The 15,304-nt window shown below is 44.0% G+C and overlaps 1 protein-coding gene across 11 annotated transcripts in view; it reads right to left on the bottom strand.

Annotated features, from left to right (window-relative positions):
* Positions 1-15,304, bottom strand: part of dip2a (disco-interacting protein 2 homolog A) — a 274,567-nt gene that overhangs the window by 48,160 nt on the left and 211,103 nt on the right. For 10 of the 11 annotated variants that reach the window (XR_008140278.1, XM_052523083.1, XM_052523087.1 and 7 more), the window contains 5 exons: positions 14,817-15,018; positions 9,270-9,379; positions 8,301-8,381; positions 5,796-5,919; positions 2,515-2,636 (listed from right to left, as the gene is read on the bottom strand). Coding sequence is in view for 10 of the 11 variants with exons in the window: in XM_052523083.1 (XP_052379043.1) it covers positions 2,515-2,636; positions 5,796-5,919; positions 8,301-8,381; positions 9,270-9,379; positions 14,817-15,018 (639 nt within the window). In the remaining variant the exon portion in view is untranslated. The remainder of the gene's footprint in view (positions 1-2,514; positions 2,637-5,795; positions 5,920-8,300; positions 8,382-9,269; positions 9,380-14,816; positions 15,019-15,304) is intronic. The other variant, XM_052523084.1, reaches the window with a different exon arrangement.

The following is a 15,304-nucleotide window of genomic DNA, read 5'->3' as shown; positions in this document are numbered from 1 at the left end:
AGGCCATTCTGGCGAGATTAGGCGAGACCATGTTGGCGAGATAAGGCTAGGCCATTCTGGCGAGATTAGGCGAGACCATGTTGGCGAGATAAGGCTAGGAGATGAGGCTAGGCCATGTTAGCGAGATTAGGCTAGGCCATGCTGGCGAGATTAGGCTAGGAGATTAAGATAGGTCATGTTGGAGAGATAAGGCTAGGAGATTAGGCTAGGCCATGTTAGCGAGATTAGGCTAGGCCATTCTGGCGAGATTAGGCTAGGCCATTCTGGCGAGATTAGGCTAGGATATTAGGCTAGGTCATGTTGTCGAGATTAGGCTAGGTCATGTTGTCGAGATGAGGCTAGGAGATTAGGCTAGGTCATGTTGTCGAGATGAGGCTAGGAGATTAGGCTAGGTCATGTTGGCGAGATGAGGCTAGGAGATTAGGCTAGGTCATGTTGTCGAGATGAGGCTAGGAGATTAGGCTAGGCCATGTTGGCGAGATAAGGCTAGGAGATTAGGCTAGGCCATGTTGGCGAGATTAGGCTAGACCATGTTGTCGAGATGAGGCTAGGAGATTAGATGAGCTAGGTCATGTTGTCGAGATGACTGTAAGTTAGGCTAGGAGATAAGATAGGTCAGCTAAATTAGGCATATATTATTATTATTATTATATTATGAGGCTAGGAGATTAGGCTAGGTCATGTTGGCGAGATTAGGCTAGGAGATTAGGCTAGGTCATGTTGGCGAGATTAGGCTAGGCCATTCTGGCGAGATTAGGCGAGACCATACTGGTGAGATTAAGTTAGGCCATGTTATTGAGATTAGGCTAGGCCATGTTAGTGAGATTAAACTAGGCCATACTGGTGAGATTACGCTAGGCCATGTTAGTGAGATTAAGCTAGGCCATGTTAGTGAGATTAGGCTAGGCCATGTTAGTGAGATTAGGCGAGACCATACTGGTGAGATTACGCTAGGCCATGTTAGTGAGATTAGGCTAGGCCATGTTAGTGAGATTAGGCTAGGCCATGTTAGTGAGATTAGGCGAGACCATACTGGTGAGATTACGCTAGGCCATGTTAGTGAGATTAGGCTAGGCCATGTTAGTGAGATTAAGATAGGCCATATTAGTGAGATTAAGATAGGCCATGTTAGTGAGATTAAGATAGGCCATGTTAGTGAGATTAGGCTAGGCCATGTTAGTGAGATTAAGATAGGCCATGTTAGTGAGATTAGGCTAGGCCATGTTAGTGAGATTAAGATAGGCCATGTTAGTGAGATTAGGCTAGGCCATGTTAGTGAGATTAGGCTAGGCCATGTTAGTGAGATTAAGATAGGCCATGTTAGTGAGATTAGGCTAGGCCATGTTAGTGAGATTAAGATAGGCCATGTTAGTGAGATTAGGCTAGGCCATGTTAGTGAGATTAAGATAGGCCATGTTAGTGAGATTAGGCTAGGCCATGTTAGTGAGATTAAGATAGGCCATGTTAGTGAGATTAGGCTAGGCCATGTTAGTGAGATTAGGCTAGGCCATGTTAGTGAGATTAGGCTAGGCCATGTTAGTGAGATTAGGCTAGGCCATGTTAGTGAGATTAGGCTAGGCCATGTTAGTGAGATTAGGCTAGGCCATGTTAGTGAGATTAAGCTAGGCCATGTTAGTGAGATTAGGCTAGGCCATGTTAGTGAGATTAGGCTAGGCCATGTTAGTGAGATTAGGCTAGGCCATGTTAGTGAGATTAGGCTAGGCCATGTTAGTGAGATTAGGCTAGGCCATGTTAGTGAGATTAGGCTAGGCCATGTTAGTGAGATTAGGCTAGGCCATGTTAGTGAGATTAGGCTAGGCCATGTTAGTGAGATTAAGCTAGGCCATGTTAGTGAGATTAGGCTAGGCCATGTTAGTGAGATTAGGCTAGGCCATGTTAGTGAGATTAGGCTAGGCCATGTTAGTGAGATTAGGCTAGGCCATGTTAGTGAGATTAGGCTAGGCCATGTTAGTGAGATTAGGCTAGGCCATGTTAGTGAGATTAAGCTAGGCCATGTTAGTGAGATTAGGCTAGGCCATGTTAGTGAGATTAGGCTAGGCCATGTTAGTGAGATTAGGCTAGGCCATGTTAGTGAGATTAGGCTAGGCCATGTTAGTGAGATTAGGCTAGGCCATGTTAGTGAGATTAGGCTAGGCCATGTTAGTGAGATTAGGCTAGGCCATGTTAGTGAGATTAGGCTAGGCCATGTTAGTGAGATTAGGCTAGGCCATGTTAGTGAGATTAGGCGAGACCATACTGGCGAGATTACGCTAGGCCATGTTAGTGAGATTACGCTAGGCCATGTTAGTGAGATTAGGCTAGGCCATGTTAGTGAGATTAGGCTAGGCCATGTTAGTGAGATTAGGCTAGGCCATGTTAGTGAGATTAGGCTAGGCCATGTTAGTGAGATTACGCTAGGCCATGTTAGTGAGATTAGGCTAGGCCATGTTAGTGAGATTAGGCGAGACCATACTGGCGAGATTACGCTAGGCCATGTTAGTGAGAGCTGTGTACCTCTACAATCATCTTGACGGTGGGCAGGGTGGTGGCCAGGTTCTGAGGATGAGGGGGTCTGACGGTGACAGGAACACAGCCAGCGTACAGACACCCATAGAACGTAGCGATCAGGTCAATACCTGGAGAGAGACAAGGGCAAAGAGACCATTAGAGACCATTAAACCCAGTTCAAATCAAGACAAGACGTGCAGTTGAGACTGTTTCCACAGTAAGGGTGCCTCTTTACATTAACATGAGAAAAGTTTGACAAAAGTTGCCACTTGTTGTAACAAACAAGTGTCATGAAATACATGCACCAGAAACAGGGTACAGTTTTTGTCTTGTTAGAAAGGTCAGCATGCCAGGCTCGCAAAACTACATGACCAAAAGTATGTGGACATACTTGTTCCAACATCTCATTCGACAATCATGGGCATTAATATGGAGTCGGCCCCCCCCTTTGCTGCTATAACAGCCTCTCTTCTGGGAAAGCTTTCCACTAGATGTTGGAACATTGCTTGAGGTTGAGTGATTAGGCCAGGCTCACAGTTGGCGTTCCAATTGTGACGACAAGACCACTCTGTCTGCCGTATTCTCTCTTTGTTCTTGTTTCCTTATTAGGATGCCGGTGGGCGGAGTTGGGAGGGTCGTCAGCTACATGGGAAAAACCTGGGCCAGGTGTGTCCCACCACACCACTTCCCCATTCATGGAGGAGACTCTCTCCATGCAGAGACCTTTACATATTTTGTTGTGCATCTTGGTGGCTTTTGGTTGTTTGCTTTGGCACCTTTCAACACCCTGCATTATCACATTCATGCATGCAAAGCACTCACTTACACTACTGATTAGACACACCATTGTAGATTGTACTTAGTTTACTTTATTTAATAAATATATGTTTTGTTACTCCTTATCTCCACGTGGTCCCCCTTTTGTTATGGGCTTTGAGCCGGTTCGTGACACAATTCATCCCAAAGGTGTTCGATGGGGTTGAGGTCAGTCTTGTGCTGACATTGCTTCCAGAAGCAGTTTGGAACTCGGTAGTGACTGTTTATCCAGGCGGCTCGCTCGCTGCTCGTGTGTGTCTCTGCTTGTCTCCCTTTGGTAGCTGCTTGTCTAACTAGATTATCGCAAAACTCCAACAGACAACATGAGATGTTCTAAAACGTCATGAGATTGACTGTTCAAATACTCCTTAAGACCGTTGAGTCACATCTTATGTATCTGCACTGGGGTTTAAAGCCCAGTAGAGAACACCAGAGACCAGTAGAGCCCAGTAGAGAACACCAGAGACCAGTAGAGCCCAGTAGAGAACACCAGAGACCAGTAGAGCCCAGTAGAGAACACCAGAGACCAGTAGAGAACACCAGAGACCAGTAGAGCCCAGTAGAGAACACCAGAGCCCAGTAGAGAACACCAGAGCCCAGTAGAGAACACCAGAGACCAGTAGAGAACACCAGAGACCAGTAGAGAACACCAGAGACCAGTAGAGAACACCAGAGACCAGTAGAGCCCAGTAGAGAACACCAGAGACCAGTAGAGCTCAGTAGAGAACACCAGAGACCAGTAGAGCCCAGTAGAGAATACCAGAGACCAGTAGAGAACACCAGAGACCAGTTGAGAACACCAGAGACCAGTAGAGAACACCAGAGACCAGTACAGAACACCAGAGACCAGTAGAGCCCAGTAGAGAACACCAGAGACCAGTTGAGAACACCAGAGACCAGTAGAGAACACCAGAGACCAGTAGAGAACACCAGAGACCAGTAGAGAACACCAGAGACCAGTAGAGAACACCAGAGACCAGTAGAGCCCAGTAGAGAACACCAGAGACCAGTAGTGCTCAGTAGAGAACACCAGAGACCAGTAGAGAACACGAGAGACCAGTAGAGAACACCAGAGACCAGTATAGCCCAGTAAAGAAGATTAGACCCAAATAAGAATGCTGTGCATTGACTATAGCTCAGCATTCAACGCCATAGTACCCTCCAAGCTCATCATTAGGCTCGAGGCCCTGGGTCTGAACCCCGCCCTGTGCAACTGTGTCCTGGACTGGGTCCTGGACTTCCTGATGGGCCACCCCCAAGTGGTGAAGGTAGGAAACACCTCAGCACACTGCTGATCCTCAACAGTGTGCTCAGCCTCCTCCTGTACTCCCTGTTCACCCATGAATGCATGGCCACGCATGCCTCCAACTCAATCATCAAGTTTGCAGATGACACTACAGTAGTAGGCCTGATTACAACAATGACAAGACAGTCTACTGGGAGGTGGTGAGGGCCTTGGGAGTGTGGTGGCAGGAAAACAACCTCTCATTCAACGTCAACAAAAAGAGCCAATTGTGGACTTCAGGAAAAAGCAGAGGGAGCACCCCCCTATCCACATCGACGGGACCGCAGTGGAGCAGGTGGAAAGCCTCAAGTTCATTGGCGTACACATCACTGACAAACTGAAATGGTCCAGCCACACAGACAGTGTGGTGAAGAAGGCGCAACAGCGCCTCTTCAACCTTAGGAGGCTTACGCAATTTGTTTTGACACCGAAAACCCTCAACCCCCTTTTACAGATGCACCATTGAGAGCATCCTGTCAGGATGTATCACCGCCTGGTATGGCAACTGCACAGCTCGCAACCGCAGAGCTCTCCAGAGGGTGGTGCCGTCTTCCCAACACATCACCGGAGGAAAACTACCTGCCCTCCAGGACACCTACACCACCCGATGTTACAGGAAGGCCATAAAGATCATCAAGGACATCAACCACCCGAACCACTGCCTGTTCACCCCGCTATCATCCAAAAGGTGAGGTCAGTACAGGCGCATCAAAGCTGGATCGAGAGAATGAAAAACAGCTTTGATCTCAAGGCCATCAGACTGTTAAATAGCCATCACTAGCACATTAGATGCTGCTGCCCTATATACATAGACTTGAAATCATTGGCCACTTTAATAATGTTCACATATTTTGCATTACTAATCTCATATGTATATACTATTCTATTCTCTTTTAGTCTATGCCGCTCCGACATTGCTCGTCCAAATATTTACATATTCTTAATTCTATTTCTTTAATTTGGATTTGTGTGTATTGTTTTGAAATTGTTAGATATTACTTGTTAGATACTACTGCACTGTCGGAGCTAGAAACACAGGCATTTCGCTACACCCGCAATAACATCTGCTAAACACATGTATGTGACCAATGCAAATTGATTTGATTTAGAGACCATCAGATACCAACAGTATAACAGTCTGGTTAGCTATTATGAGAGGGTCAAGGTTAGAAGTTAGGGTAATTACCTGGAGGGTAAACCAGTGCTACGTGATCTCCGGGGTTGAGGCGTCCCTTCTCTATCAGTGCCATGGCAACACGCTCCGCCCGCTTTTGCAGCTGCAGACAGGAAGCAGTGCTGGACACTGTGCCCTGGACAACAACATCAGGGTACCACTGTTAAACAATTATTTACAAATCACCTTACACACTCAATACAGTAAAAAACAACCAGAGCAGACATTGACAGTCTGCCTATGGTAAGTGTTGGCTGTGTCAGAGCAGACATTGACAGCATGCCTATGGTAAGTGATAAGACACTGTCAGAGCAGACATTGACAGTCTGCCTATGGTAAGTGTTAGACACTGTCAGAGCAGACATTGACAGTCTGCCTATGGTAAGTGTTGGACACTGTCAGAGCAGACATTGACAGCATGCCTATGGTAAGTGCTGGCTGTGTCAGAGCAGACATTGACAGCATGCCTATGGTAAGTGCTGGCTGTGTCAGAGCAGACATTGACAGCTTGCCTATGGTAAGAGTTGGCTGTGTCAGAGCAGACATTGACAGTCTGCCTATGGTAAGTGTTAGACACTGTCAGAGCAGACATTGACAGCATGCCTATGGTAAGTGCTGGCTGTGTCAGAGCAGACATTGACAGTCTGCCTATGGTAAGTGTTAGACACTGTCAGAGCAGACATTGACAGTCTGCCTATGGTAAGTGTTAGACACTGTCAGAGCAGACATTGACAGCATGCCTATGGTAAGTGTTGGCTGTGTCAGAGCAGACATTGACAGCATGCCTATGGTAAGTGTTAGACACTGTCAGAGCAGACATTGACAGCTTGCCTATGGTAAGTGTTAGACACTGTCAGAGCAGACATTGACAGTCTGCCTATGGTAAGTGTTAGACACTGTCAGAGCAGACATTGACAACATGCCTATGGTAAGTGTTAGACACTGTCAGAGCAGACATTGACAGTCTGCCTATGGTAAGTGCTGGCTGTGTCAGAGCAGACATTGACAGTCTGCCTATGGTAAGTGTTGGACACTGTCAGAGCAGACATTGACAGCATGCCTATGGTAAGTGCTGGCTGTGTCAGAGCAGACATTGACAGCATGCCTATGGTAAGTGCTGGCTGTGTCAGAGCAGACATTGACAGCATGCCTATGGTAAGAGTTGGCTGTGTCAGAGCAGACATTGACAGTCTGCCTATGGTAAGTGTTAGACACTGTCAGAGCAGACATTGACAGTCTGCCTATGGTAAGTGTTAGACACTGTCAGAGCAGACATTGACAGCTTGCCTATGGTAAGTGTTAGACACTGTCAGAGCAGACATTGACAGCATGCCTATGGTAAGTGTTAGACACTGTCAGAGCAGACATTGACAGTCTGCCTATGGTAAGTGCTGGCTGTGTCAGAGCAGACATTGACAGTCTGCCTATGGTAAGTGTTGGACACTGTCAGAGCAGACATTGACAGCATGCCTATGGTAAGTGCTGGCTGTGTCAGAGCAGACATTGACAGCATGCCTATGGTAAGTGCTGGCTGTGTCAGAGCAGACATTGACAGCTTGCCTATGGTAAGAGTTGGCTGTGTCAGAGCAGACATTGACAGTCTGCCTATGGTAAGTGTTAGACACTGTCAGAGCAGACATTGACAGCATGCCTATGGTAAGTGCTGGCTGTGTCAGAGCAGACATTGACAGTCTGCCTATGGTAAGTGTTAGACACTGTCAGAGCAGACATTGACAGTCTGCCTATGGTAAGTGTTAGACACTGTCAGAGCAGACATTGACAGCATGCCTATGGTAAGTGCTGGCTGTGTCAGAGCAGACATTGACAGTCTGCCTATGGTAAGTACTGGCTGTGTCAGAGCAGACATTGACAGCATGCCTATGGTAAGTGCTGGCTGTGTCAGAGCAGACATTGACAGTCTGCCTATGGTAAGTGCTGGCTGTGTCAGAGCAGACATTGACAGCATGCCTATGGTAAGTGCTGGCTGTGTCAGAGCAGACATTGACAGCATGCCTATGGTAAGTGTTAGACACTGTCAGAGCAGACATTGACAGCATGCCTATGGTAAGTGTTAGACACTGTCAGAGCAGACATTGACAGCATGCCTATGGTAAGTGTTAGACACTGTCAGAGCAGACATTGACAACATGCCTATGGTAAGTGTTAGACACTGTCAGAGCAGACATTGACAGCATGCCTATGGTAAGTGTTGGACACTGTCAGAGCAGACATTGACAGCATGCCTATGGTAAGTGCTGGCTGTGTCAGAGCAGACATTGACAGCATGCCTATGGTAAGTATTGGACACTGTCAGAGCAGACATTGACAGTCTGCCTATGGTAAGTGCTGGCTGTGTCAGAGCAGACATTGACAGTCTGCCTATGGTAAGTGTTAGACACTGTCAGAGCAGACATTGACAGTCTGCCTATGGTAAGTGTTAGACACTGTCAGAGCAGACATTGACAGCATGCCTATGGTAAGTGCTGGCAGCTGTCTTAGAAGAGACAAAGCAGGTACCTTGGCGTTGAGCACCAGGAACAGGGGATGGTCAGGTGTGGCCTGGGCTCTCCACTGGAGAACATCCTGCATGTACAGGAACTATTGGAGACAACCAGGAGATACTAAGTATACACACAGAACCAGGAGATCCTTAGTATACACACAGAACAGAAGTTACCTGTGTGCCCAGGTGAAAGGTGAGGAGGCATGGTCTGTACCTTACGTATCTCTGTGTGTCCAGGTGAAAGGTGAGGAGGAATGATCTGTACCTTACATATATATCTCTGTGTGTCCAGGTGAAAGGTGAGGAGGAATGATCTGTACCTTACGTATCTCTGTGTGTCCAGGTGAAAGGTGAGGAGGCATGATCTGTACCTTACGTATCTCTGTGTGTCCAGGTGAAAGGTGAGGAGACATGATCTGTACCTTACATATCTCTGTGTGTCCAGGTGAAAGGTGAGGAGGAATGATCTGTACCTTACGTATCTCTGTGTGTCCAGGTGAAAGGTGAGGAGGAATGATCTGTACCTTACATATCTCTGTGTGTCCAGGTGAAAGGTGAAGAGGAATGATCTGTACCTTAAATATCTCTGTGTGTCCAGGTGAAAGGTGAGGAGGAATGATCTGTACCTTACATATCTCTGTGTGTCCAGGTGAAAGGTGAGGAGGAATGATCTGTACCTTACGTATCTCTGTGTGTCCAGGTGAAAGGTGAAGAGGAATGATCTGTACCTTACATATCTCTGTGTGTCCAGATGAAAGGTGAGGAGGCATGATCTGTACCTTACATATCTCTGTGTGTCCAGATGAAAGGTGAGGAGGAATGATCTGTACCTTACATATCTCTGTGTGTCCAGGTGAAAGGTGAGGAGGAATGATCTGTACCTTAAATATCTCTGTGTGTCCAGGTGAAAGGTGAGGAGGAATGATCTGTACCTTACATATCTCTGTGTGTCCAGGTGAAAGGTGAGGAGGCATGATCTGTACCTTACGTGCCTGGTCATTGTCCTCTAGTTGAGCCACGTCTCTCCCACAGGCCTGAGCAATCCTCTTCCCTGCTACCAGGTTCCCCACGATCATAGAGGCAGGACCCACCTCTGTCCAACACACATCACCACCACCACAATCATCATCACAATCATCATCCTCACCACCACCACCTATTTGTTTCCTCCTGAATTGAGTAACAATAGGTTCTGAACAGTAGATAGTTCTACAGTAGGTTCTGAACAGTAGATAGTTCTACAGTAGGTTCTGAACGGTAGATAGTTCTACAGTAGGTTCTGAACAGTAGATAGTTCTACAGTAGGTTCCGAACGGTAGATAGTTCTACAGTAGGTTCTGAACGGTAGATAGTTCTACAGTAGGTTCTGAACAGTAGATAGTTCTACAGTAGGTTCTGAACAGTAGATAGTTCTAGCGGTAGATAGTTCTACAGTAGGTTCTGAACAGTCTAGTAGTTTTAACAGTAGGTTCTGATCAGTAGATAGTTCTACAGTAGGTTCTGAACAGTCTAGTAGTTTTAACAGTAGGTTCTGAACAGTATATACAGTTGAAGTCAGAAGTTTCCATACACCTTAGCCAAATACATTTAAACTCAGTTTCACAATTCCTGACATGGCTTTAACAGCTCAGCATTTAACACCATAGTACCCTCCAAACTCTTCATTAAGGTCCAGCAGGTGTATCTCATTGATCATCCCTAAAGCCAACACCTCATTCGGCCGCCTTTCGTTCCAGTTCTCTGCTGCCTGTGACTGGAATGAATTGCAAAAATCGCTGAAGTTGGAGACTTATCTCCCTCACCAACTTCAAACATCTGCTATCTAAGCAGCTAACCGATCACTGCAGCTGTACATAGTCTATCGGTAAATAGCCCACCCAATTTACCTACCTCATCCCCATACTGTTTATATTTATTGACTTTTCTGCTCTTTTGCATACCAGTATCTCTACCTGTACATGACCATCTGATCATTTATCACTACAGTGTTAATCTGCAAAATTGTAATTATTCACCTACCTCCTCATGCCTTTTGCACACATTGTATATAGACTCCCCTTTTTTCTCTGTGTTATTGACTTGTTAATTGTTTACTCCATGTGTAACTCTGTGTTGTCTGTTCACACTGCTATGCTTTATCTTGGCCAGGTCGCAGTTGCAAATGAGAACCTGTTCTCAACTAGCCTACCTGGTTAAATAAAGGTGAAATAAAAATAAATAAAAAATAAAAAAAGCTGGGTTTCGACCCCGCCCTGTGCAACTGGGACCTGGACTTTGATGGCCCGCCTCCAGGTGGTGAGGGTAGGAAACAACATCTCCACCCCGCTGATCCTCAACACTGGGGCCCCACAAGGGTGCATTCTCAGCCCTCTCCTGTACCCCCTTTTCAACCATGACTGCGTGGCCATGCACGCCTCCAACTCAATCATTAAGATTGCAGACGACACTACAGTGATAGGCTTGACCACCAACAACGACGAGGTGAAGGCCCTCTGAGTGTGGTGTCAGGAAAATATTTGAAATAATCTGTCTGTAAACAATGGTTGGAAAAATTTGCTGTGTCATGAACAAAGTAGATGTCCTAAACGACTTGCCAAAACTATAGTTTGTTATCAAGAAATTTGTGGGGTGGTTGAAAAACGAGTTTTAATGCCTCCAACCTATGTAAAATTCCCACTTCAACTGCAGTTCTAACAGTAGGTCCTGAACAGTATATAGTTCTAACAGTAGGTCCTGAACAGTATATAGTTCTAACAGTAGGTCCTGAACAGTATATAGTTCTAACAGTAGGTCCTGAACAGTATATAGTTCTAACAGTAGGTTCTGAACAGAATATAGTTCTAACAGTAGGTTCTGAACAGTATATAGTTCTAACAGTAGGTCCTGAACAGTATATAGTTCTAACAGTAGGTCCTGAACAGTATATAGTTCTAACAGTAGGTCCTGAACAGTATATAGTTCTAACAGTAGGTCCTGAACAGAATATAGTTCTAACAGTAGGTCCTGAACAGTATATAGTTCTAACAGTAGGTCCTGAACAGAATATAGTTCTAACAGTAGGTCCTGAACAGTAGATAGTTCTAACAGTAGGTCCTGAACAGTATATAGTTCTAACAGTAGGTCCTGAACAGTATATAGTTCTAACAGTAGGTCCTGAACAGTATATAGTTCTAACAGTAGGTCCTGAACAGTATATAGTTCTAACAGTAGGTCCTGAACAGTATATAGTTCTAACAGTAGGTCCTGAACAGTATATAGTTCTAACAGTAAGTCCTGAACAGTATATAGTTCTAACAGTAGGTCCTGAACAGTATATAGTTCTAACAGTAGGTCCTGAACAGTATATAGTTCTAACAGTAGGTCCTGAACAGTATATAGTTCTAACAGTAGGTCCTGAACAGTATATAGTTCTAACAGTAGGTCCTGAACAGTATATAGTTCTAACAGTAGGTCCTGAACAGTATATAGTTCTAACAGTAGGTCCTGAACAGTATATAGTTCTAACAGTAGGTCCTGAACAGAATATAGTTCTAACAGTAGGTCCTGAACAGTATATAGTTCTAACAGTAGGTCCTGAACAGAATATAGTTCTAACAGTAGGTCCTGAACAGTATATAGTTCTAACAGTAGGTCCTGAACAGTATATAGTTCTAACAGTAGGTCCTGAACAGTATATAGTTCTAACAGTAGGTCCTGAACAGTATATAGTTCTAACAGTAGGTCCTGAACAGTATATAGTTCTAACAGTAGGTCCTGAACAGAATATAGTTCTAACAGTAGGTCCTGAACAGTATATAGTTCTAACAGTAGGTCCTGAACAGAATATAGTTCTAACAGTAGGTCCTGAACAGTATATAGTTCTAACAGTAGGTCCTGAACAGTATATAGTTCTAACAGTAGGTCCTGAACAGTATATAGTTCTAACAGTAGGTCCTGAACAGTATATAGTTCTAACAGTAGGTCCTGAACAGTATATAGTTCTAACAGTAGGTCCTGAACAGAATATAGTTCTAACAGTAGGTCCTGAACAGAATATAGTTCTAACAGTAGGTCCTGAACAGTATATAGTTCTAATAGTAGGTCCTGAACAGAATATAGTTCTAACAGTAGGTTCTGAACAGTATATAGTTCTAACAGTAGGTCCTGAACAGTATATAGTTCTAACAGTAGGTCCTGAACAGTATATAGTTCTAACAGTAGGTCCTGAACAGTATATAGTTCTAACAGTAGGTCCTGAACAGTATATAGTTCTAACAGTAGGTCCTGAACAGTATATAGTTCTAACAGTAGGTCCTGAACAGTATATAGTTCTAACAGTAGGTCCTGAACAGAATATAGTTCTAACAGTAGGTCCTGAACAGTATATAGTTCTAACAGTAGGTCCTGAACAGAATATAGTTCTAACAGTAGGTCCTGAACAGTATATAGTTCTAACAGTAGGTCCTGAACAGAATATAGTTCTAACAGTAGGTCCTGAACAGTATATAGTTCTAACAGTAGGTCCTGAACAGTATATAGTTCTAACAGTAGGTCCTGAACAGTATATAGTTCTAACAGTAGGTCCTGAACAGTATATAGTTCTAACAGTAGGTCCTGAACAGTATATAGTTCTAACAGTAGGTCCTGAACAGTATATAGTTCTAACAGTAGGTCCTGAACAGTATATAGTTCTAACAGTAGGTCCTGAACAGTATATAGTTCTAACAGTAGGTCCTGAACAGTATATAGTTCTAACAGTAGGTCCTGAACAGTATATAGTTCTAACAGTAGGTCCTGAACAGTATATAGTTCTAACAGTAGGTCCTGAACAGTATATAGTTCTAACAGTAGGTCCTGAACAGTATATAGTTCTAACAGTAGGTCCTGAACAGTATATAGTTCTAACAGTAGGTCCTGAACAGTATATAGTTCTAACAGTAGGTCCTGAACAGTATATAGTTCTAACAGTAGGTCCTGAACAGAATATAGTTCTAACAGTAGGTCCTGAACAGTATATAGTTCTAACAGTAGGTCCTGAACAGAATATAGTTCTAACAGTAGGTCCTGAACAGTATATAGTTCTAACAGTAGGTCCTGAACAGTATATAGTTCTAACAGTAGGTCCTGAACAGTATATAGTTCTAACAGTAGGTCCTGAACAGTATATAGTTCTAACAGTAGGTCCTGAACAGTATATAGTTCTAACAGTAGGTCCTGAACAGAATATAGTTCTAACAGTAGGTCCTGAACAGTATATAGTTCTAACAGTAGGTCCTGAACAGTATATAGTTCTAACAGTAGGTCCTGAACAGTATATAGTTCTAACAGTAGGTCCTGAACAGTATATAGTTCTAACAGTAGGTCCTGAACAGTATATAGTTCTAACAGTAGGTCCTGAACAGTATATAGTTCTAACAGTAGGTCCTGAACAGTATATAGTTCTAACAGTAGGTCCTGAACAGAATATAGTTCTAACAGTAGGTCCTGAACAGTATATAGTTCTAACAGTAGGTCCTGAACAGTATATAGTTCTAATAGTAGGTCCTGAACAGAATATAGTTCTAACAGTAGGTTCTGAACAGTATATAGTTCTAACAGTAGGTCCTGAACAGTATATAGTTCTAACAGTAGGTCCTGAACAGTATATAGTTCTAACAGTAGGTCCTGAACAGTATATAGTTCTAACAGTAGGTCCTGAACAGAATATAGTTCTAACAGTAGGTCCTGAACAGTATATAGTTCTAACAGTAGGTCCTGAACAGTATATAGTTCTAACAGTAGGTCCTGAACAGTATATAGTTCTAACAGTAGGTCCTGAACAGTATATATTCTAACAGTAGGTCCTGAACAGTATATAGTTCTAACAGTAGGTCCTGAACAGAATATAGTTCTAACAGTAGGTCCTGAACAGTATATAGTTCTAACAGTAGGTCCTGAACAGAATATAGTTCTAACAGTAGGTCCTGAACAGTATATAGTTCTAACAGTAGGTCCTGAACAGTATATAGTTCTAACAGTAGGTCCTGAACAGTATATAGTTCTAACAGTAGGTCCTGAACAGTATATAGTTCTAACAGTAGGTCCTGAACAGTATATAGTTCTAATAGTAGGTCCTGAACAGTATATAGTTCTAACAGTAGGTCCTGAACAGTATATAGTTCTAACAGTAGGTTCTGAACAGTATATAGTTCTAACAGTAGGTCCTGAACAGTATATAGTTCTAACAGTAGGTCCTGAACAGTATATAGTTCTAACAGTAGGTCCTGAACAGTATATAGTTCTAACAGTAGGTCCTGAACAGTATATAGTTCTAACAGTAGGTCCTGAACAGTATATAGTTCTAACAGTAGGTCCTGAACAGAATATAGTTCTAACAGTAGGTCCTGAACAGTATATAGTTCTAACAGTAGGTCCTGAACAGTATATAGTTCTAACAGTAGGTCCTGAACAGAATATTGTTCTAACAGTAGGTTCTGAACAGTAGGCTTGTAGAACATTCGGGCACAACCAGTGACACATTTTGGAGCCTTGAATGAAAAGTCCCATCCTACCTGGTTGTTTCTGCCGTGGTTTGGGCAGGTTGGTAACACAGCTGTGAGGACACATGAGGACGTTGCAGGGGTGGAGAGCTCCTTCCAGAAACCTCTGTTTGGTCTCTGAGATATGGATCCCCCCCAGCGGAGCCTTGGGCATTGTGTTGGCAGGGACCAGAGCTAGACAGTACACCCCCACCTGGTGAATACTGTCTATAGCCTGTAGAAAATACAACAGACATGCTGACAGGGACCACCTGGTGAATACTGTCTATAGCCTGTAGAAAATACAACAGACATGCTGATAGGGACCACCTGGTGAATACTGTCTATAGCCTGTAGAAAATACAACAGACATGCTGATAGGGACCACCTGGTGAATACTGTCTATAGCCTGTAGAAAATACAGCCAGACAGACAGGAGGGGTTACTAGATGTGTGTTCCACTATATTGATTTGACTCAGAACATCATGCAGCTTTAAATGGACTTGAAGAGGTGTTGTAT

The sequence above is a fragment of the Oncorhynchus keta genome, chromosome 7 (genome assembly GCF_023373465.1).
Source record: "Oncorhynchus keta strain PuntledgeMale-10-30-2019 chromosome 7, Oket_V2, whole genome shotgun sequence".
Lineage (NCBI taxonomy): Eukaryota > Metazoa > Chordata > Actinopteri > Salmoniformes > Salmonidae > Oncorhynchus > Oncorhynchus keta.
This window is presented reverse-complemented; position numbering and strand designations above follow the sequence as displayed.